The sequence below is a fragment of the Sycon ciliatum genome, chromosome 1 (genome assembly GCF_964019385.1).
Source record: "Sycon ciliatum chromosome 1, ocSycCili1.1, whole genome shotgun sequence".
Taxonomy (NCBI): domain Eukaryota; kingdom Metazoa; phylum Porifera; class Calcarea; order Leucosolenida; family Sycettidae; genus Sycon; species Sycon ciliatum.
Window position 1 is genome coordinate 86936704 of NC_088643.1, and position 22837 is coordinate 86959540.

The 22837-nt window shown below is 47.0% G+C and overlaps 2 protein-coding genes and 1 long non-coding RNA gene across 3 annotated transcripts; 1 reads left to right on the forward strand and 2 right to left on the reverse strand.

Moving 5' to 3' along the window:
* Positions 1 to 4202: 4202 nt before the first annotated feature.
* On the reverse strand, positions 4203 to 11666 carry LOC135806134 (uncharacterized). Its single transcript, XR_010551208.1, has 3 exons — positions 11213 to 11666; positions 6676 to 7837; positions 4203 to 4666 (listed from the first exon to the last, which is right to left on the reverse strand). It is a non-coding gene; the product is annotated as an uncharacterized LOC135806134 (long non-coding RNA).
* Positions 11667 to 11923: 257 nt separating this feature from the next.
* Positions 11924 to 16341, forward strand: LOC135806133 (uncharacterized). The gene is made up of 2 exons (XM_065320286.1): positions 11924 to 12429; positions 14459 to 16341. Exons 1-2 carry the CDS (start codon positions 12127 to 12129, stop codon positions 15773 to 15775), a joined length of 1620 nt encoding a protein of 539 aa, XP_065176358.1. The 5' UTR covers positions 11924 to 12126; the 3' UTR covers positions 15776 to 16341.
* A 1225-nt stretch (positions 16342 to 17566) lies between these two features.
* Positions 17567 to 22827, reverse strand: LOC135806135 (protein FAM72A-like). Its single transcript, XM_065320287.1, has 4 exons — positions 22417 to 22827; positions 22251 to 22328; positions 19407 to 19531; positions 17567 to 17705 (listed from the first exon to the last, which is right to left on the reverse strand). Exons 1-4 carry the CDS (start codon positions 22593 to 22595, stop codon positions 17602 to 17604), a joined length of 486 nt encoding a protein of 161 aa, XP_065176359.1. The 5' UTR covers positions 22596 to 22827; the 3' UTR covers positions 17567 to 17601.
* Between the last annotated feature and the right edge of the window lie 10 nt (positions 22828 to 22837).

The following is a 22837-nucleotide window of genomic DNA, read 5'->3' on the forward strand; positions in this document are numbered from 1 at the left end:
ACACACACACACACAAGAAGGCATACACTACAAACACACACTACACGTGCGAGATGCACACACTGATACAGGGAAGTGTGTGTGGGGGGGGGGGGGGGGAGGGGGGGGGGGCAAGGAAAGCATCAAACACACACCGTCTCACAACAGTGGACGCTTGGCAGCAGGCTCGACAGCACAATCGGCAGCCTCTTCTGCAGGCAGCTCAAAAGCACAATCAGCAACTTCTTCTTCCTCTTCTGCATCCTCAGTTGCTTCAGGGGATCTTGGAGTCACAGCGAGAACAGACGCATCGGCAGGATGACATGCCAAATAATAATTGGCTGTCAACTCATCCACAGTCAAGTCCGGTTCCTGCTCATGGCAAAATAGCGGGCAGGTGCGGACTGCTGCAGCACGAACTTCCGGAACTGAAACTGAGCTTTCAGCGCTGCTTTCTTCTTGGTGATGGTGGGGAGAAGTGCAAGTCGTGCGCCTACTTCCTCCACAGTTGTCCACAGGCCATGTTGCTCAACTTCCTTCGACAGGCGCTCCTTTCTCTCATGTTGCACTTGCAGCTTCCTCGTGATCTCCGCCTCCTTTTTTTATCGATGCAATCCGATGCGCAAGGATCTCCTGCTGCCGCTCCTTGTACAGCAGTCACATGACAGGTGCAGCTTTCCGGGCACTGGCAATGATTTCAGACCTCTGCTCTTCTGATTTGGCAGTCAGCCACTCTGCTGTGCGATTGTTAGCAAACGCAATCATCCCGTCAAGACTCAGTGACAAGTCAAGAGCCAGGGTATCGGCTGCAGGGTTCTGACGCAGCAGGCGGTCAAGCTGCGCGAAGTCACGCTCTGAAAGAGCATTCGTCTTGAGGACGGAGGTGGTCTGCTTCAGTGCTTGGCAAGCTCGGGGCTTGACTCATGGTAGCAACAACCTGGTAGATGTATCAGCGAGTGGTTGATTATGCAAATGGTGTGCGGTTCGGGTTTATAAGTGGCACAATGAACCACATTGCGCTGAAATGTTCTCAGTTCAGGCTTGCTTGTGTCTCCGTTTCCATTGGATGATGGTTTGCACTCTTCAAGTTCAATGACCTGTACTGTTGTCGCTGTTTTTTTTGGCTGCAGCTAAAAAGAAGCCGAAAAAGACAGTGCCATCATCTGATGACAGTCCCCAGAGGAAGAAGAGGAAGAATCCACGCGGAGGAATGACGACGAGTAGTCTGCACGTTACGCCATGAATGCACAGCCTGGCCATCCCTCGAATTATATTATCACATGGCTAGCAATTTTTATCCCTATGATAAATCTATCCCAGACAGCCCAACATTAATCACATTGCTGTCAGCCCTGGCAACACTGTGCTGCTTATGAGCTAAACTGTTGCTGCGTCACTGTTGCAATCTGGTACATGTTATGCCTAATTGTTAGATTGACAGCAAGAAACAAGGAGGAGGACACTGCGTTCGAAAACAGTGACCTTACTACAACCTTCCGCGGTTGGCAGAGCCCCGGTCCCTGCGGACCATTTGAACCATATGGGCGGAAGGTTGTAGTAAGGTCACTGTTTTCGAACACAGTGTCCTCCTCCTTGTTTCATGCTGTCAATCTAACAATTGCGTGAACTACAACAAGGTTTATCTAATACTGGTTTACCAGTTTTGGATTATATCATGTAATGCCTACTAATGGAAATGTTTTATAAAATATATGTTAGACTCAGTAGAGCGTCCAGCCCCTATATGATGTCCAACCCCTATATAGAGTCCATTGGTCCAAAATCCACTGTACAGAGTCCAAGCTTGGAATCAACTGTGAGCTCAACGTTTAGATGGACATCACTCCCTGTATAGAGTCCAGCCAATTGGCTTAACCCCTATATAGAGTCCATTGGTCCAAAATCAACTGTATGGAGTCCAAACTTTGAAATCAACTATAAAGAGTCTTTATGTGGACAACACTCCCTGTATAAAGTCCAGCCAATTAGGCATCCCCTATCCAGAGTTCGAAATTAGACATAGGGTCTGCTGTGAGCAGTGAATAATAACCAGAAAACGGCCTCTCCCTTTAATCCTTTACATCATTCACTTCTCAAGATAAAAAATAAGTATTGAGGCGCCACTGCAGCCACTTAACTACAGTGCATTTCAAAACTATAGACGCGTAGGGTTTTTGAAATATTTCAAATTTGGCTGGAACTTTTTGAGAATAGTTTTCGGAATATTGCTCAGGATCGCTCCACAATTACTCTCATATAGTTTCTAAAGGATTGGATAACAGACGCCCAATTTGGAAAAAATTATGCACAAAGTGATCACAGATTTCTCTCATATAGTTTCTAAAGGATTGGATAACAGACGCCCAATTTGGAAAAAATTATGCACAAAGTGATCACAGATTTTATGTGGTATAGATGCTGGCATAACGGTTTTTGCCTAGGTACGCGTCTATAGTTTTGAAATGGACTGTACATGAAGCAAAAGTACCAGCAGATTGAGTCGAGTCGTTACAGATGGCTCCTATGCAGCTAGGTGATATGTCTTGATCCAAGCCGTTCCTTCTGTGTCTATCAGTGAATGAGATCGTTGCACATACTTCTTGAAATCTTATTTTGAAGTTATTTCTGTGACTTGTTTGGATTCATGCCATCGGAAAGCTGCCAGCTGATCAACTACTTAGAAGGACAGTGCTGGCAACTGAAATCCGATCCCTGAGCGGTGCGCTCACATCGCAAAGACCCAACACACGGGATAGTAAAACTACGAAATTGAGACCGCTAGAATGTGAACGCATCGCTAAGGGGTCGGATTTCAGTTGCCAGCATGCATTGTAGTAGCAGCTGTGGCACAGGGAAATCCAATCTCACAAATATAAAGGTGAGCCGTTTGTTTTCTTGCACGATCCAGTGTTTCTAGTAGTAGTACTACTACTAGTAGTCCTGGAGCTAGCTGTTGTATTCATCAGGTAGTAGTAGTAGTAGAATTTATTATTTTGATAGGGAAGGCCCTACAGACGTTGCCGTCTTGTTACAGGGAACCCTGGATTGGATTGGATTGGATTGGTTTATTTAACGTCGAATAACAAACAGGCAGTGTTGCCTTATTACATGAGATCGACTAAAGACAAACAGGCACACAAATGTAAGGAAAAGATTAAAAAGAAAAAAAAGAAAATAGAAAAAAAGAGTAGGATTTAAGACAGCAGACCCCCTAAGTGCTCTTTACAGAGCGAAACAAAAACGGTCGGTTTCTTAACCCTTTGAGAGCCGATTGAAAATTTCAAAATTCTGCATATTTTCATGTTCTTTGGGACGTAACTTCAGTTCTACTCACTCAATCTTCACAATCTTGGGCTTCCTGGAAAGGTCTCCGCGAGAGGAAGAGACTGAGGTCACGCATGATGACCAGGACGCCATATCTCCAGCGCCGGAGAGCAGCGAACTAGCGAAAACTGCTTGAAATGCGTGCACTTTCGTCCTGCTCCAGCATTTTCATTTTTCTTGATCGCAGAGTTTCCATTTTTTCGCTGTGTACCCTTGGAAATACTACCAGTGAAACCCACGCAAATTTGAGTAACTCAGCGCGAGGAAAAGTCTCAAAATTCTCAACTTTCAAGTTGCACTCCCACGCTTTTCAAGTGCCGCGATCGCGGCTGAACTTACGAGTGATTTATCTCAAGAACCGTTGATCGCAGCGCGTCGCGGATGGGTTCTACGGCACACTGAGAGTTTTCTCTTCAAGGTAGATATTTGGATCGTTGAATTTGAGCTAGTTTTGACCGAGTTACGGCCAGTTGAAGTCTCACAGTCGAGTGTGTAGAATTCTACACATTCAAGTATGGGTCGGCTCTCAAAGGGTTAATCAAGCAGTTGCCTTGACTGTCCATACATGGCACCATTTTTGGTTGGGACTGCTCTGTGAAGGCCGTCATGTGGATTTTGTGCAACGAAAGAATAGCAATGAACTTACTTGTAAGGAGTGGCAAATAAATTGTCCATATTCGGACGAGACTTGCTTTGACAATTGATAGCAAGGGTGCACAGACAACACCGTCCCATGAACCTGATATTCTCTTCATTCCTTACAGTGACTTCCTTGTTCTCGATATATTTGACAGCTGCAGGTGTGTTTTTGTCAATGCTAAACTATGCAGCCATTCCCTGTCCGCAGTGACGTGCTTAACTATCCTATACGTAACGTGTGTTGACGTGCTTAACTATCCTATACGTAACGTGTGTCGTTGGCTAGAAGTAACAGATAACAACCTGCCAAGATTATCACCTATCACAAACACGATTAGTGTAGTGTAACTTACGCGTGATGTTGCAAACTCGGAATCATGACTGAACTGCCTTCATCATGTTCATGCTCCTGCCTGTGTTTTGGTGTCAGCCTGTTTGTGTTAGATCTTTTGTCAGTCCTCCACATTCTCCACCCATGGGCAGGTCTTGGCATGGATTGTTACCATACAGCATGGTGTCAAGAATGAATGTACTTGAAGTACGTTGTGTTGTCATGCTGAGACCCCATAGTATCTAGCTATGCTGTCAAGTGTACATAGAAAACTACCCAAGTTTAAAAATCACACATCGGCACACAAGGCTATAAGCTGCAGCTGAGATGTTAATGCCTGGCGACTGGTTTTAGGCACAGGGTTTCACTCCGGCAGCACGGTTTGAACCTCTCCTGCGAAACGTGCACACACACACACACACACACACACACACACACACACACACACACACACATACACACACACCCACACACAAACAGGGAGAGGGAGAGAGACAGAGACAGACAGACACAGACGGTGAGAGAGAGAGAGAACTTCTGGAGGAAGTGTGGGAGAGAAGTTGATTGTAATGCATTATGGTGCAGTATTACTATATCCAGAAACATTTACTTGAAGTATGTTGTAATGCGTACATATGATCCAGTGCGAATTGTTTCTAAGAACATGCTAACATTATTAGAACACAGCCAGGCTGCTGAGAATAAGAACTATGATGTCCCAGGTCCTTGGAAGCAACTTCCCTGGGCGAGCGACTCCACTGTAGTCATAGTGACTCCATAACACATACATTATGTATTGTACTTTTCAGGCTCCACTGCAGGAAATACTCGTAGCAGTGTACCAGTACAGTGGGCTTGAATTTTTAGGTGTGCGCCGTGATGTGCATGCATGCATGTGGGTGTCCCTGTCTGAGCCTGAGGTGCATGTACCAGCTTGCTGTGGGACCTACTGACATGCCTGCCAGCAGGCAGTACAGGTACTGCTTTTCTCTTCTTAATATGTAATAATTATAGTCCAACTGCGGCAAGAGTGGTCCACAGTGCAGTGGGTCCATCGTTATTAGGCGTATGCCTGTTTTGACTTCCACTATAAATAAAGGTACAGGTGTATACAACAACAATAGGCATCACCCCCGCCCCGTGCTGCCCATCCCCAGCCCCCCCCCCCCCCCGCCCCCCCAGTGCTGCCCATCCCCAGCCCCAGCCCCATGACCACCTGTCAATGAATGCTGGCCCTTCCGTTTCTATGCTTGCTTTGCCCTTGCCACCACCTCAGGATTTGAACTGGCACATCAAGTGCTAGCCCGGTTTCGCTATTAGTACTGCTCTCAAGTCCCAGCGGCCACTACCCCTCAGGGGGTCCACAACGCCTACAATAAGCAGTACTCATCAAGGTCAAAATCAAGGTGTGCATGCATGTGCAGGCACGGAATGCAGTGTGCTGCAATGGTGACACTAAAGGAGTTGGTGTGGTAGAACATAGTGGTTACAACTGACACAGTGAAAGTGGCACTGGGCAATGTACAATGGAGTGGTAACTGTTTATAGGGAGTTTGAGTGGCATGTAGGGGCATGTAGGGGCATGGGCAACCAAGCACACATGTTTTTTTTTGTGTGTGTTGATGTGTATGTTTGTTGGTTTGTGCACATGCACAAACCAACACACACAAAAAAACCATGTGTGCTTGGTTAATTAAAATTAATTCCCGTAGCTATGCAGAAGACGTTACTTCAGTAACGTCTGGCGCTAGCCAGGGTCCACACAGCTTTAATTTGGTATTTGTTTGTTTGTGTGTTTGTTTGTTTGTTTGTTTGTTTGTGTCACGCCTGGCGCCATCCGTATCTGACGGCAAAAAAGCATAGGATGTTATAAATTTTTCAATTCTCCTTTTTTTCAGGCATATCCTGGGATTCGAACCCGCACTATCGCCCTACATGCATTCCCCCATACACTTCGCATTCATACCCATTCTTCCAAGTTGCTTCACGTTAATCTTGCGTTTGAAAGCCCTATTTGAATATTGCGGGCAGCTAGACGGTGTCGTATTACCCTCGATCGTACCTGTCCCGTACCTATTCCCTACCGTACCGTGCCATCAAAGATGGCTGGCCACAATGCATATTCAAATAGGGCTTTCAAATGCAAGATCACGATGTGAAACAACTTGGAAGAATTAGTATGTATGCGAAGTGTATCGGGGGCTGCATGCAGGGCGCGCGATAGTGCGGGTTCGAATCCCAGGTTTAAAAAAAAGGATTTTTTTAAAGAAAACATCCCTATGCTTTTTTTTGTCTAGGTCATCAAGGCAAAAAAGCATAGCGCAGGGCCCTGAGCTTCCAAGCTCTCTCGTTAAATGTGCACATGCACAAACCAACAAACATACACATCAACACACACACACCTGTCCTGTTGAGCCACTGCCATGAAGGTTACGTGGGCCCGGAGGGGCAGCTGAGAGAGAGGAGGAGCACACAGCCCTGTGACGATCCAGGTGATGCGGTAAGCGAAATCGGCGGGAGCAGGCGCAAACGCATGTGAAACCCTGACGGTCCTGAACGGTCGGACGACTACAGGTCCGTGAGCAGCGATAACACACACACACACACACACACACATGCACACACACACACACACACATGCACATACACACACACGACACGCGCACACACATGCACACACACACACACCTGTCCTGTCCTGTAGAGCCACTGCCACAGGGGTCACGTGGGCCCCGGAGGGGCATCAGAGAGGAAGATGGAGCACGCGGCCTGATGACGCCGGAGATGGTGGAGCAAACGGAACCAGCGAGAACACACGCATACATGAGAGAACGAATTACGCTGCTGGGCAGTCAGGCGGGGACCAGTCCTCGAACACCGGTGACGACCGCAGCCTTACACAGTCCGAAAGCAGCTGGCACACACAGCACAGTGCGCAGCACAGCAGGCATCCTGTACATAGACTTGACAGGGATCGGGAGGTTGAGGAGCGGAACAGCGGTGAACAGCTAGACCACCCTTGCTGCGAAACCAAAGCCCACAATCTCCACAGTGACAAGCCCCTCGCTGCTCAGCAATCGGCTTGGCCCGCGAAACCACACATTTGTGGCGAGCACGGCGATCTGCAGGGCGCGAGAATGACCGATTGCAATCCGTACATGCCACTGGGCCAGGCTTAGGCGCATTCTCCACAGGCTCGGCATACATAGCCCGCCAGTCAGCGCGGGACTTACAGGCGGTAGGATACCAGTCCTTGGTGAGGCCACGGACTCTTAGATCGGACACAACGCAATCCTTCCAGCGCTTGCGAGGGCCATGTGCTGGGCGACGTGTGGGAAGTGAGCCAAACAGGATCTGTCTCGGCATCCGGCTACTGTCCATCCAGGCACATGGCCCAACCACTCTAGCCGACGCTGTGCAGCCTTCGTGCAGACGGTATCAGTGTCACCCCACATCTCCAAGAGTTGGGTGTGCTAGCTCGATTGGAGCGCAGACCCCAGGCGAAACATCCCTGCCCGCGACGAAGAACTGTCTTGGTAGCGCTAACTGTAAGACCAAACTCAGCTGCGCACACACACACACACACACACACACACACACACACACACACACACACACACACACACACACACACACATGCACACACACACACACACGCACACAGACACAGGCACACACACACACACACACACCTCAGACCTCAGACCTCAGACATGCCCATCGCTGGAGCGATGATAATGAACAGCGATGTTAGACATAGCAACTTATGCTGGGATTACACCATTCAACAGCTTGCAAGGCTGATGAATTGACCGCACTACATGTAATTTTTAGCCTGGTATCCACCACACGGCTGTACTGGTTGAAGTGGCTTGTTCTGGTCAGTGAATCCCTATTTCATTTTTTTTACACACACACACACACACACACATGCACACATTTCAAACACACACCACACACACACACACACACACACACACACACACACACACACACACACACACACACACACACACACACACACACACACACAAACACACACACACACACACACGCACACAGACACAGGCACACACACACACACACCTCAGACCTCAGACCTCAGACCTCAGACCTCAGACCTCAGACATGCCCATCGCTGGAGCGATGATAATGAACAGCGATGTTAGACATAGCAACTTATGCTGGGATTACACCATTCAACAGCTTGCAAGGCTGATGAATTGACCGCACTACATGTAATTTTTAGCCTGGTATCCACCACACGGCTGTACTGGTTGAAGTGGCTTGTTCTGGTCAGTGGATCCCTATTTTTCATTTTTTTCATTTTTTTACACACACACACACACACATGCACACATTTCAAACACACCACACACACACACACACACACACACACACACACACACACACACACATGCACATGCCAGCAGTAGCATCACAAAGCCTGGTGTGATGTTGCCTTCTTCACTAACTTACTTTGTGCCTGTTCAGTTTATGTGCTTGTTGATCTGGTGAAGCCAAACGCTGTGTAAGACTAAGACTGGTCAATCTACACCATTTTTCATGTATAGTCAACTTCGCTTATAACGACACTCGGCCGGGCATCAGAAAAGTGTCCTTATTCGCGAAGTGTCGTTATACCCGAAGTCTCATTATATGTATTACAGGTGGATGGGACTTCGCTCTGGGCACGGAAATTCTGTCGTTATTCGCAAATCATTGTTATGTCCGCAGTCGTTATTAGCGAAGTTGACTGTAGCAACGATACTGCTCATCTGGCAGTGAGAAATAATATTCTCCACTTCTGGTGGTACCATCCACACAATCTTGTAGCATACTGCATAGAATCTACCGGCGGGGCACCGGTACCACAAGTAACATAGTTGTATTCTGTTGTTGGCGATTTTATCGTACATGGTGCAGTGGTGTGAACTTTGAAACGTGAAAAGGGATCCGAAAAAGGTACCTCAACTGGGGTTCGAACCGCACAATGCACTGTTGCAAGTGGAGTGATTCGGCCTGTATTCTCCCAATTCAGTGCTTTCGGAGCAAAACCTGGCCGAAATCCTATTCTTGTTACGGCTTGCTTTTTTGAGAAACAGACTTTAGAAACGTACCGTATTTTTCCGGTTGTAAGTCGACCTTTTACGACTAAAAATAGAAGGAGAAAGGGTGGGGGGGTCGACTTACAACCGGGATTCGACGTATAACCGGGAACTATCAGTATCTTACAAAATATTACCTGCACTGCATGCACGAGTGCACCATGTGTACAAAATTTTGCCAGTTTATTAGCCTTTTTTCAAGGATTGGGATGTTATACCCTCCAATAAGAAATGTTTACATGATCTGTTGATGTGTAAGTAGCAGGGAGTGGTTAGTAGTGCTTCGTTGGGTGAAAACTTAAAAACCAGAATTGAGACTTCCGGATACGGGGGTCGACCTTTAACCGGTAAAATACAGTAATTGGAAAAGCATTCCATAGGGGATTGCCAAACAAATTCTTTAAAAAACTCAAAGTTTGACCCATTTTTATGGCCAAAAGCTAGAAGTCCTACAGTCAACTTCGCTGATAACGACTGCGGATATAACGACAATTCACGAATAACGACATAATTTCCATGCCCAGAGCAAAGTCCCATCTGACTGTAACACATATAATGAGACTTTGGGTATACCCCGCGAGTGTCGTTATACGCAAACTTGACTGTACTGTAAGTAGTTACTTGTGCCCAGGAAGTCGTAAAATACCGACTCCCTGCTTGTGCCACATCACGGTCCTCTCCAAGTCAAGTACAGTCAAAACCTGTAACTAAAGAGTAAAGACCACCGTGACTAGCGACCAGCCTGGTACTACCGACCACTTCGCCAGGCACGGATGGTCTCACATTCATAATTATTATTATGGTTGTGGGGCCTCTAACTAAGGACCACCCCTGCCACTAAAGACCGCATTATCTGGCTCCAAGGGGCTATCACAGGTTTTGCTGTACTAGTAGCTCTGCGCGATCTGGAGACTACTAGTAGTAGATCTACGGTGGGGACTATCACTGTATCAGTATCATTACAAGACTTACAATTAAAATTTATTATGTGTTGTAGTGCTACTGCTAGTACTACGTAGTAGTAGTAGTTGCTGGGTCAAACATAAACCATGATAATAATTGTAAACGACGCGTACTGTCGCGGACATGGAAATCCAGTCGATTGACCGGGGCCGGCGCCCTCAGCGCGTGAATTGCAGTGGCAGCGGTTGGCTCACCGTGCTCGGCGCATCCCAGGGTGCATGAAACGGAAGTCGTTGCATGCAGCGCACATGTTGATACGATGCAGCAGCTAGCAGCGCGTGCCATGGCTGCATGGCCAGCGCCCTGGGGCCGCTAGACGTGCGACCGGATTTCCATGTCCACGACAGTACATGACTTTATCACTCCCTTAGTATTGACTCACATAGATTTTTGCCATACCTAAGCAGTCAAATATTCCTGCATATTTCATTCCTTAGGGCTATATTGACTGCTTATATTTGACTGCTTAGGGGTCGCGCAGTTGAACGGACCGGTGCCTAGTGCAGCATTGTCACTGCATGAGTAGGTGGTGGTGCAACGGTTGTGCAATCATAAAACCGGGATTCAAGAGGTTATCGTTTTGGAATTTGAAATACGGACTGTTTGTCGTGATAAATCTAATATTGACTTCGTACTTGGTCAGTATAGGAAATAAAAACCTCGTAAAAGACCTCGGCTTCGCCTCGGTCTTTTACTCGGCTTTTATTTCCTATATTGACCTCGTACTCAGTCAATATTAGATACGTATCACATTCACAGACTCAGTCTACGAAGTGTAGTCAATGCGAACACTGATGATATGACCGCTAAAAGCAGCTTATTTCAACTATTACTAGTACATGTATTACTACTGATACCCGTGGCTTACCGTGTGGGAGAATCCAGCTGTCAAGACTCTACAGACAAGACCTTTCGCTGTCCCCGTTTTGACACAGTCTTCATCTGGCTCGAAATGCTTGACATTCTTGAGAGAAAGTGGCTGCTAGTGCTACAGCCAGGCTTCTACTAGTACCGCGTAGACTCTACGGGCCATAACCATGATAACAAACACCAACTACTGTTATATAAGTAAACAGTCAGGAGTGTTGTGTTGAGTGACATAACCTACTCGATACCCGCGCATGTACGTGCAGCGGCGCGTCGAAATGGTCACACGAAGAATGAAGATGTGCTTGGCGAGTTCGTGTGTGAGTACCAGAGTCCAGAACTCAGTGGTGTCATGTGGTGAATCCACGCAAAAAGGCTGGGACAACCCGTGAACTGCGTTGGCCTTCGCGTTCCGCTGCATGATCAAACGAGGACCGCATGCATTCAAGGACGGTAGATCTACGTACCCGATCGCCGAGTTGTGAGGTTGCACGACACGGCGACCGTAACATCAAGCCGAATATAGCCAGCAGCTATCTTCAGCTTTAGCTCAACGCTGCATGACACGAGTGACAGTGCTGTGGGACTCTCAGACACGGTGAAGTAACTGCCTGGACATGACAGTGGAGAACCCACGGGACTTACTAATTCTCGGGATACGAGGATAGCACAGGCGAAAGCCAAGCAGGTTGGGCGTATGATCGCCGACGTCGATGTGACCAGCGTAGTAGTCACTAGCAAAATTTATTTTTTCTCTGCCGCGGCATTGAAGCGACGGTTGCGTGCAAGTCTAATTGCAGTCTCAGCAGCAACTTACTTTGGGATGATGAGAAAGACAGCATCGAGCAACTCGGACCCTCTCTCGGAAAACATCGCTCACTCTCCGCCACTGCCTTCCAGACTGGGAACGTAGCCATGACGAGCTTGTTCAGATCCTACACAACTGTGGACAAGGAGCGACGCGGCACCGATATCAAAGCAGCCAAGCAGGCCAAGCAGAATGCGAAGGGTGCCCGCTCCTTCTGGGAGTCGCAGGTGCGCTCATCGCGAGTTGTGCAAGTGCGGCGAGGCTCAGCAGAGCAGTCCGTAGCCGGAGTCCTACCTGATGGAAATGACTCCGATGGAACTGGAATGTCTGTGATGGAAATTCAACCGGATGGCGTCTCAGAAGCCGAAACAGCCATCCACAAAATCGTCCGTGATCTCAGAAGTGACCTGGTACGTACATGCATGATTGTACATACACCGTCCGTGTTGGCAATCCACTGCATGCACTGCACGGCAGGCTATTTCACCCCGTGCTCAGGTCTAACGACGAACTCTATGACTATGAAGTCTATGGTTCATTGCTTGCTACTTCGCAGCATTTTGAGTCTTGGCAAATGTTTTATGACTGTGCAAGTACAAAGACTCAGCATGGCTATGTATGTTCCAGGTGCTGGGGTTTTTGGGGGTTGGGAAATCATTTGGTGAAGGGAACATTCAACTATTTCAAGAGCTGACAGTGGCAGAACTCTAATTTGTCTAAACAGTGCAGGCATGCACTTGAAAATGATGTTTTGTAACATGTGACGTAACCAGTAAGTTAGTTTTAACTAAAAACTAACCCTGGTGCAGTGGTGATGGTACATGCAATGGAAGAATGTAGCCACACTATGTGCTTACATGGAGGAACAATCTTGGACTATGTCTACTTGATCAATATACACTACTAGTACAAGTACATAACAATCTGGCCCCATACATTTAGCAAGAGCAGATGTCCGCATCTACATGACTGTACTACTTCCAAGTAATAGTAATAGTTAGGATTCTTGCAGGGACATTGGCATTACACGTGAACACACACACACACACACACACACACACACACACACACACACACACACACACACACACACACACACACACACACACCGTGACACACACACACACACCGTGACACACACACACACATGTAGGCATGGCACGCATGCACATTGTTGGTTTGAAACGCGTTGTGATCAAACGTATCTAACCGAGGCTCCACTGAAACAAAGGCTAAAAGTGGCATGGTACAAAAGAAGCAACATTCTGCCTGGTTCTGGTAGTGATGACACAGTTACTTTGCCTTCACGCCTCAGCGGCATGTGCAGAATGGACCTGTGTACCATACAGCTGGAATGCTGTGGAAGAGTAGCGAGGAGAGTTAGAAAGATAGTTTGACCGAGTCTGTGGACGTGGTCATCTCCTATGATTGTGAACTAGTTTACTATACGATAAAATGTGAAATTAAATAATTTGGATAGATGAACCAGGCTAATGGGTGATAAAACAAGACCTGTTGATACAGTAGTTGCCATGCAGTTTGAAGCATTGGACAGCTAGTACCGGCCTTTCTCTGGGAAAATGACTGCAACATGTTTCATGGTGTACTTGATCAGGCCAATGCCAAAATAGTGTGAAGACTGCTCAGTGTATGGTGCTTGCCTTGCGGCAAGTACTATGATTTGTTGCAATGGTAGCATGTTTCATTGGGTAACACCCAGTACCTGTCAGAGACCACTTATAAAGTACACTTGCAGGTGGTCATGGTCGATTAAGTTTGTTAATTGTTGTGTAGGACACACGTCCAAGTAGGTAATGCTCAGTGACTGTTCTGATCTATGCAGGGGTAGTCAGGTAGCACTGAGAACTAGATCATTGGGTAGTGCACGGCAGACCCTTCCCAGTGGGGTTTTACACTGAGCCTGGCTGCAGTCTAGGCACTGTTTCTAGGGGGCGAATGGCCCGCAAGTGAGCAGCTTCAGAAATGGAAAGATGCAAGATAATGTGGAGCCTAGTAGTGTGGAGCTCATCGAGTCATAGTACTAGTAGTATGGATGGACAGTGTGGAGATATAGACACGGAGAATTGTGCGCCTGTACACACGTTTACAGAATACAGTACCGTATGGTTTGTTATAGCCGGGTATAGTGCGGAGTATGGATGGTGACTGTGACTTGTTATACTTGTAGGTACACTGCCCTGTCATCCCATCCTATCAGACACACAATGGGGGCTTTTGATTACACCCAATTTTACACGGTCGGAATCCGTTCTGTCTGGTCATTCTGTCCCAGAACGTGTAGTAGTAGTAATCAAATGCGTCCAATATGTCCCGTCATGCAGTCTTGCGTGAAACCGTGACAGTGTTGATGTCCTGCAATGGCAGGGATAATGCAATCTATATCTTTACACGTAATGTCCGCTTTGTTTGCCTGTGCAGGAAAGCATGCACCACGAGGACCTAGATATTTCCCTTCGCCTTGCTTCTCTTCAAGGAGAGATATCGTCCCTTGAGGATGAGCTAACTGAACATGGCTACAAGATGGACTTTGGCCACACTCCAGACCTTGAGCCAAGCCAATCTCCCAGCTTCAGCCCTCCCGGTAGCAGCACAACAGACAATTTCAACGGAGACTACAAGTCGAACAGCCTCCAGCGCAATATGCATAGAGGACAGATGGTTGCACAGTCTGACAGTTCTGCCGATGAGTCTGCTATACGAGCAAGGCGTGATTCCATGCGCGAGAAACATGTCGCCTCGGCCGTCAAGTTCAAGCGAGTCAATAGCTACCATGGTTTGCAGTCAGCACGGGTTATTCTGAAGCCGATGGCACCAGCGGAATCTGTAGATCGCCTGGAGTGGAATAAGCCGCATCTATGGCCATCGGCACAGCGCCCGCAGGCACCGGTTTCTAGGTCAGGCTCTGCCTGCAGCAGTGCGTATCAGAGCGAGTCTGGCGAGACATCGCTAGATAGCACTCATGAGGTGGATGAGGACAGTGGCTCTCCGTATGGTCGACGTAGACCCACCGGTCCCTTGATGCATCGTGTGCGGAGAGGTGAATCTTCTGCAGCGACGGCAGCTGGTGCAATTTCACCCACGTCGGAGGACGCATTCAGTCAGTCACCAACCTCTAGCAGTGACTATGCTGTGCCCTCTTCAGTAGGTGCATCCTCCAGCAGTGCCACTTCACCAAATACACAAACACCACCAGTGCGACGTGGGGCCGTACCGCCGAAAACAGCACCGAAGACCTCTGGGTCGCCGATGAGCAGTAGTGCAGCCCAGTCTCCAAGCGAAGAAGGTGCACCCTCTAGCCATATCGTGGGACGACCTGCTGCTAACGTACTGTCGGGACTGCCCAGTCTTGATGATGATATCCGTACCCGTGCAGTGTCTGGTATCCACTCTGAAGAAATCGTTGCTATGTATATGGAAAGAGAAAGTAGTATTCGCTCTGAACTTGGTCTAGTACGGCAAGGATCTAAAGTATCGTCTTTGGCGAAAACTTTCTCCAAACCAGGGCAGCCGAATGAACAAAAGCCGGCACCATTTGTAAGATCAGCAAGCTCATCCAAGCGCAGAACGGAGCGTGTGGACAGCAGTATTGCCTCTTCGAGTAGCTTCCGATCATCTCTACGCCGGCGGAACAGTGCTCATCTCAGCACCACGTCGGAGCAATTGGAGGAGTCAAAAGAAACTGCATCGGCTACCCGCCCTAAACACCAGAGCACCACTGTCAATACTTACTGTTAGTTAAATGTCACTTGTACCTACACCAAGGCCAGGTGGAATGATACTATGACAGTAATGGAATGACTGTTACACTAGCGTTACCCTGTATTCCATTAGCATGCTGGAGGAGATTCCAGCAACAGTTCTTTTAGGTTGCCAGTCGCTGGCTGACTGGACTACGTGCCGTTTTGTTGAAAAGATTCTATTACCAAAGAAACTATTATTTCCTTCACAACACTAGACTCTTCAAGATGCTTGTATTCTAATCGAAATATGATTATATAATTATTTGAAGAGAGGAACACTCGTCTATTTACACTATTGTCTTGATCATGACGAAACACTCTGCACCGCCACTGTCCTAGCAATGCAAGCTTATTTATGTTACTTCACCATTGCAACGGCGATAGATTTGGTTGTCTTGAACAACTATAGGATAACTGCGTTTCTAGCTACTGGGAGTATTGTACACTGAGCCCTCTGGTACAAATCGCGGCTTTGGAATGTCTACTGCTTTTGGGGTCATTTTTACTCCTCTGAATTACCATCAGAACAAACTATTGTTCCGCGTTCATCGCACCCTTGCACCCAGTGATGTAGATATTGTAGACGAGTGCCATGCCCATGCCCATGGTGGGAATGCCCTGGGCCTGGTATACTGGATGTGTGTCGGGCAGCAAGATGAACTGCGCAGAATACAATAATATTCTTGACGAAGAACCAGTACATCATGTACTTGTATGCATGTCGATGACGTTTTTGCTTGGTCATTTCCCAGGCAAATAAATAATTTGAACGAGTGAAGCCCGACCATCCCCAGACCTGTGAACACAGGGACTGTCTCTTGTGCGGCAGAGCAAAGAGTAGTAGCTCCAGCCTGTCCAGGCTACTACCTGACTACTCATCATGCAGTAGTGTCTCGTGCATTTTATGCAGCCGCATTGCACTAGCGATCAGTCACACAGCAGTGAACAGCCTCCACTCACCCAGCAGTCACCCAGCCAACTAAAATAAATATTACTTCCACAGTCACGATGCATACAAAATTAATAAGCATGAATTGCGATGTTGTGCAAACAGTGGATTCTTCTTTGTGTTGGGAAATCCAACGTGCATGCAGCAGGAGATGGTACTGCAGCATTGTATCGAGAACGCGGCAGAATGCCCAAAGAGAACAGCCTAACAAAGCAAATGTAGTAACTGCCTTTTCTCCACCTGCACCCAGTCCCGTGCCATCTCCACACTTATACAAAGGGACGACGATAACAATTACTACACTTAGAAGACTGTTTATTGACACGACGACGAAACACAACTAGACATGACGCACTCAAGACGAAGACATGCATACATGTTCATGAATATGAAAAAAAAGAAATTAAAATGATGGTGAAAATCAAGACGGAAAAATATATAATATTAATCAATTCGGACCTACCTAGTTGCATGACAAGATGGAGTGAATAGTTTTATGCAATTTCAACCGGAACACCCGGAGTCCGGTTTCCAACAAGACTAAGATGTCATGTTGTCGCATTATCAGTATATGGCACAGACTGCAGAAGTGAACTTCAGAATAAAAACTAAGAGTGCCGACCATTAGCAGCGAAACCCTCGCACGATGAAGAAAACATGCGTAAGAAAAGAAGCGGTCCTAGAGAACGAAGACATGGGCGGGATGGCAAAATACAGACTATTATAGCAGTGCACCGCGCACAAGCTCAAGCAGACGCTAGGCTCCTCATAGCATAGCTAGGAAGCACACGGACTGGAAATAGACAAGAGCAAACTGCTAGCGGAACCATGATGTTCACTAAAACAGAGCGCCTATAAACACGGGGATTAGATTATCTAAAACACTCGGGGATTTGTGGCTGTGCTTGAGACGGGGGATTGACTGTTGGATCGTCGCTAACGGATGGCAAGTTGGTCCAGTTGTAGCGGATTTCACCTGAAGTAAAGAACACACGTTCAAGTACAAAGATTATGACACAAACAAAAACAATGCAGAAAATGGAGGATTCGCAGTCCTTGCTTGATGACCATCTGAGGGCAAGATGCAATTTGCAAGTGTCGAGATTCCCTCAAACGTGGCAGCATGCCATTGACACCCTTAAAACGAGAAGCCAAGCAGAGAGCTAGCGGCCCTCTTAGTTAGTAGAGTCTATACGAAGTACCATATCTTTCTGGAGTATAAGCCGCACTTTAAAACGATAGCTTGCATAGACCTCGGTCCTACCGGTAGGACCTACCGGTAGGATCATCATACACAGACATGCTGCACGGCCTCTGTTCTAACATTAACCTAAAGCTTGACCCTAAACCGTACGGGTTGCTAAGGGGCTAATGGCTTACACAATGACAGTCAAATTAACGGTGAAAAATAGGGTATATGTCTGTATTTCATGACAAAAAATCTGGGTGCAGCTTATAGTCCAGAAAATACAGTACTGCACACCTACATACACAAGTGTTTACTTTCTCAAGTACAAGATAGCATCTTACGAGTCAATAAAAGTGATTTGCTACAACTGGTCCCACCAAAAATTCCAATGCAGTTTACATTCTACATGATTCTAGTCATGGTAATGTACTCTCTGTCTCTGTGTCTCTCCTTCCCTCCCTCCCTCTCCCTCTCTCTCTCTCTCTCTCTCTCTCTCTCTCTCTCTCTCTCTCTCTCTCTCTCTCTCTCTCTCTCTCTCTCTCTCTCTCTCTCTCTCTCTCTCTCTCTCTCTCTCTCTCGGGCTGTTTCTGTCTCCGTCTCTGTCTCCCTCTGTGGTTGTGTCTCTCTGTCTATGTCTGTGTGTCTCCCTGTGACTCTCTTTGTCCCTCTGTCTGTGGGTCTCTGTTTCTCTGGCTGTCTGTATGTCTGTCTCTCTCTTATTAACCCTTTCCGTGCTGGCCCCTTTTCCTCCAGCAAACTGCCTTTCCAGTGCACTGACTCTCCTGATGTCATTTTCTCGCAGAGGTCCGAACGAATTTTTCTCTCGTTTCAGTTCACTTTGATGGATTTTCATCATCCTGGGCTTGTTGGAAAGATCAGAACCAAGCGAATCCATCCTGTTAGCTCTCAGCTCGATAAGCACGGCAGTGCAACCTCCACGTCTTCTCAAAACTACCTCACTATGCCTCGGAACGACACAGCATCTCGATCTCACATTCTTTTCGGCTTCTTGTTCCAGTTCACTCGATTTTCACGATCCAAACTGCTCTGCAAAGCTGAGATCCACATGCTTCATTTGGTGTCCATTACGCATGCGCTGTGCCAAAGGGAAAAAAATTCCCTGGCATGAAGCAGAAAGCTGCGAACGTATGAACAAAAAAAATCACGATCTCTCAGTGCCGTGAATTCCGTGTTCACTCCACCGCCACTCCATCGATCTTTCTCGTATCACAAAGAACTTTATATCTCCTGGGAAGCTGAGCTCAAGACCTTTCCAACGATGCATCGATCGTCGCGATGGACCTCTTTTTGACAGAGTTACGAAAGTGTGTACACTGATCTATGCCCTGCGATATACTGCACAAATCTCATGACATCTATAGGCGTCATTAGTCGTTTGGCGTACAGCGCGCATGACGTCTATAGACATCATTAGCATGGAAAGGGTTAATTATCAGAACAACAGATCTGATCATAAATTCACACTACCTCTCTGGTCTGTTCTAGGACTTGGGAGGGAAGCATCAGAGTGGAACATCCAGAAATGCCCGTTGTTGTTGGACGAAAGGCAGCACTGACATGGTAGAGTCACATGGTAGCCCACTCTTTCCCCACTGCATGCGAGGGAGAGCAAGAAAAGGAGAACAGAACAACCTGTCAGTCCAACCGCATAGGATACCGCATATTCTCTATTATAAGCGCCGTGCTTATATTTTTTCAACACCCCTCTACCCCGTGCTTATATTGGAGACCGCGCTTATAATGGAGACCGTGCTTATATTTTTTCAACCAATACATCCATACAGAGCAAGAAGAAATACATGCTAGATATTATGCATGCAGAATTGATTTCCACCAAGACCGTGCTAGTAATAGAGACTGTGCTTATAATGTTCCGAAAGGTGCTCACAGTGTGCTAGTATTAGAGACTGTGCTAGTAATGGAGACCTGTGCTTATAATAGAGAATATACGGTACATGACGATTGCATAGTAACACACATGTTCGATTATCTAATATTATAGTGAACAAAGAGTTGGTTGCTCCAACGAGCTCCCTCTAATATACGGTTACAGTAGTGTACGTGACCAGTATGACAACGTGACCAGTATGACAACGTGACCAGTATGACAACGTGGAGCAGTGTACGTGACCAGTATGACAACGTGACCAGTATGACAACGTGGAGTAGTGTACGTGACCAGTATGACTACGTGGAGTAGTGTACGTGACCAGTATGACAACGTGGAGAATACTACAGTGTGTCAACGTATCAGAGATGCATGCGTTTTCCACTTAGAAATGCCCAGCAGCACTTTGTCTGCTATCCATAGCGCCATTGACACATAAAGCTAAACTGACTTCAATGTTTTAGGCGCTACTTCTCCTACGCACTATAATTATTATACTGAAATACATACATGTACACAGTCAACCCTCCCCTATCCACTTACTTCCCTTTACTGGCACCCTTTGGCGAACACCCTTTCCAACACACATTTGGTCCAGCAAGTTACGTTATTGATGTGCTTTGGCATGATCTGTTGATGAGGTTTCGGTCTATAAAAAACGCACTAATATCCGCCTGAACCTTTCAAAAGTTTCACAAGTAACCTTGCAAAGTAGACCAGCACTTTCACACATAGTTTCATACGTTTTTCCATGTGGAACAAAACGTCCCTTGTCAACGGTCGAAGGGTATTCCCAGAACACGACCACCATGAGGGAGTCGTCAAATACCGTATTGCAAGGTTGTGCGACCGTGTCAACATAAACCTAGGTGTATGGTGAAATTAGAGTGGCAGCTGGTCACGTTTCATGAGGAAATTGAACTTCATTAAAAAATATCGATCCTTGCATAAACATGTGTATGTTCGTTTTGAGGGGGGAGGGAGGGGGTCTGGGGAGAAATGAACAAATATCGTCTTGAAAAAACACATCGATATTTATGGACGGCCCCTAATACAGTGTATTTTACATGGCCTAAACCAGGGAGTAGTACAATACCGGTATTGTACTATTCTCTGGCCTAAACACCCACCTATTTTTTCCATCGTACAGACTTTCAACCCCAGGCTGAACTCGACCCGGGTTGAAAATTCTCATGTATGAATAAAACACAGCCTAAGGCTGTGTTTACATGAGGCGTTTCAACCCGGGTCAGATTTCAGCCGCCATGTGCACAAAGTGAATGGCGCGTTTACATGACGCATTGCGCTTGACCCGGGTTGAAATTTCGCCCCGGGTTGATTCCAACCCTCCCCTTGGGGGAGGGTTGAAACCAACCCGGGTCAAGAAAATCGTATAAACGTACTTCTGTGCGTATCTCGCGCCAGGTTTGAACAGCACTGCACATGCAAATTTCGTGCGAACGGATTCACATGACCATACAGGACTCTAGAAGTGGACTTTTGGCGGCATATCAGTATTTGACCCGGGTCAACTGTCTTCATGTAAACGCTCACCTATTTTGTCTATCGTACAGACTTTCAACCCGGGCTGAACTCGACCCGGGTTGAGTTCGACCCGGGTCAGATTTCAACCCGCCATGTGCACAAAATGAATGGCGCGTTTACATGACGCATTGCGCTTGACCCGGGTTGAAATTTCGCCCCGGGTTGATTTCAACCCGGGTCAAGAAAATCGTACAAACGTACTTCTGTGCGTATCTCGCGCCAGGTTTGAACAGCACTGCACATGCAAATTTCGCGCGAAAGGATTCACGTGACCATACAGTATTCCAGAAGTGGAATTTTGGCGGCATATCAGTATTTGACCCGGGTCAACTGTCTTCATGTAAACGCTCACCTATTTTGTCTATCGTACAGACTTTCAACCCGGGCTGAACTCGACCGGGATTCACAGAAGCTTTTTTGCGATGCGACACGCGATGCGACACGCGCAAAACCGGGAAAACCCCAAATCGCAGCCATGTCGCACCCCACGCAACTGCCGCAACTGGGCCATCGCAGAATTTGAGCTTGGCTCAACTTTTGCGATGCGATGCGACAAGCGATTTGGCGTACGATTTTGACCTTTTCTACAGCAAAGTTGTACAATGGTTCAAGAGTTGCCTATAAATTTGTACAAGTTGTATCAAACCGCGCGAATATCATGGTGACGTACCCAAATCAGCAAGGCGTTGTCGCATCACTGACTTCTTCTGTGAATGGTATTTCGCGAGTTCGTATCGCACGCGTCCGTCGCAGATCGCGTCCCATCGCAAAAAAGCTTCTGTGAATCCCGCTTAAAAACCCAACAACAAAAACTTTGCACTTTGCACGACATTTTCAAAACATAGCGTACGGTGTTCGTAGAATACACGTGTACGTACCAGGCTCCACAAGCAACATCCCGAATCCGACATTCACAGTTCGCAGTGGAATAGTCCCTTCCCACAAGTTCTACCGCTCTGAGTATGAAAGACAAAAGAAGTTTTCGAGCATATCAAAGTCAAGGCAGCACTAAAAGCAGCGTGGTAAGCCACATGACCAACTTACTGATAGGGAGGCAGGTCTGTAGAAAATAACTCCACAGACATATCAGCCAAAAGGATTGCTCTCATCCCTCTATAGCATATGAAGTTCTCGCAGACTTTACATTGTAGCTGTATTACATGCTTTTGAAGGTAACCGTTCGAAAGGCATTCAACTGAGTCGTCATTCTCTCCTGCCTCCATGGCACAAGATATAGCTTCGGAATCGAACGTTGCTCAGTGGTTCAGACAAAGTCGTAGCAGCATAAAAAAATAGACAATCCTTGCCTTCGACTCCTTTGAGCTCCCCCGGCCTTGCCCTTAGCGCCTTGTCGAACAGAGAATGACCAAAAACAACAAAAACCTACTTCACTCACTTCTTTTTCAAGCAGGCAGTGACTTGTTGATATGCATGAGCCTGGAACCAAACAGAGACAGCTCCAGAA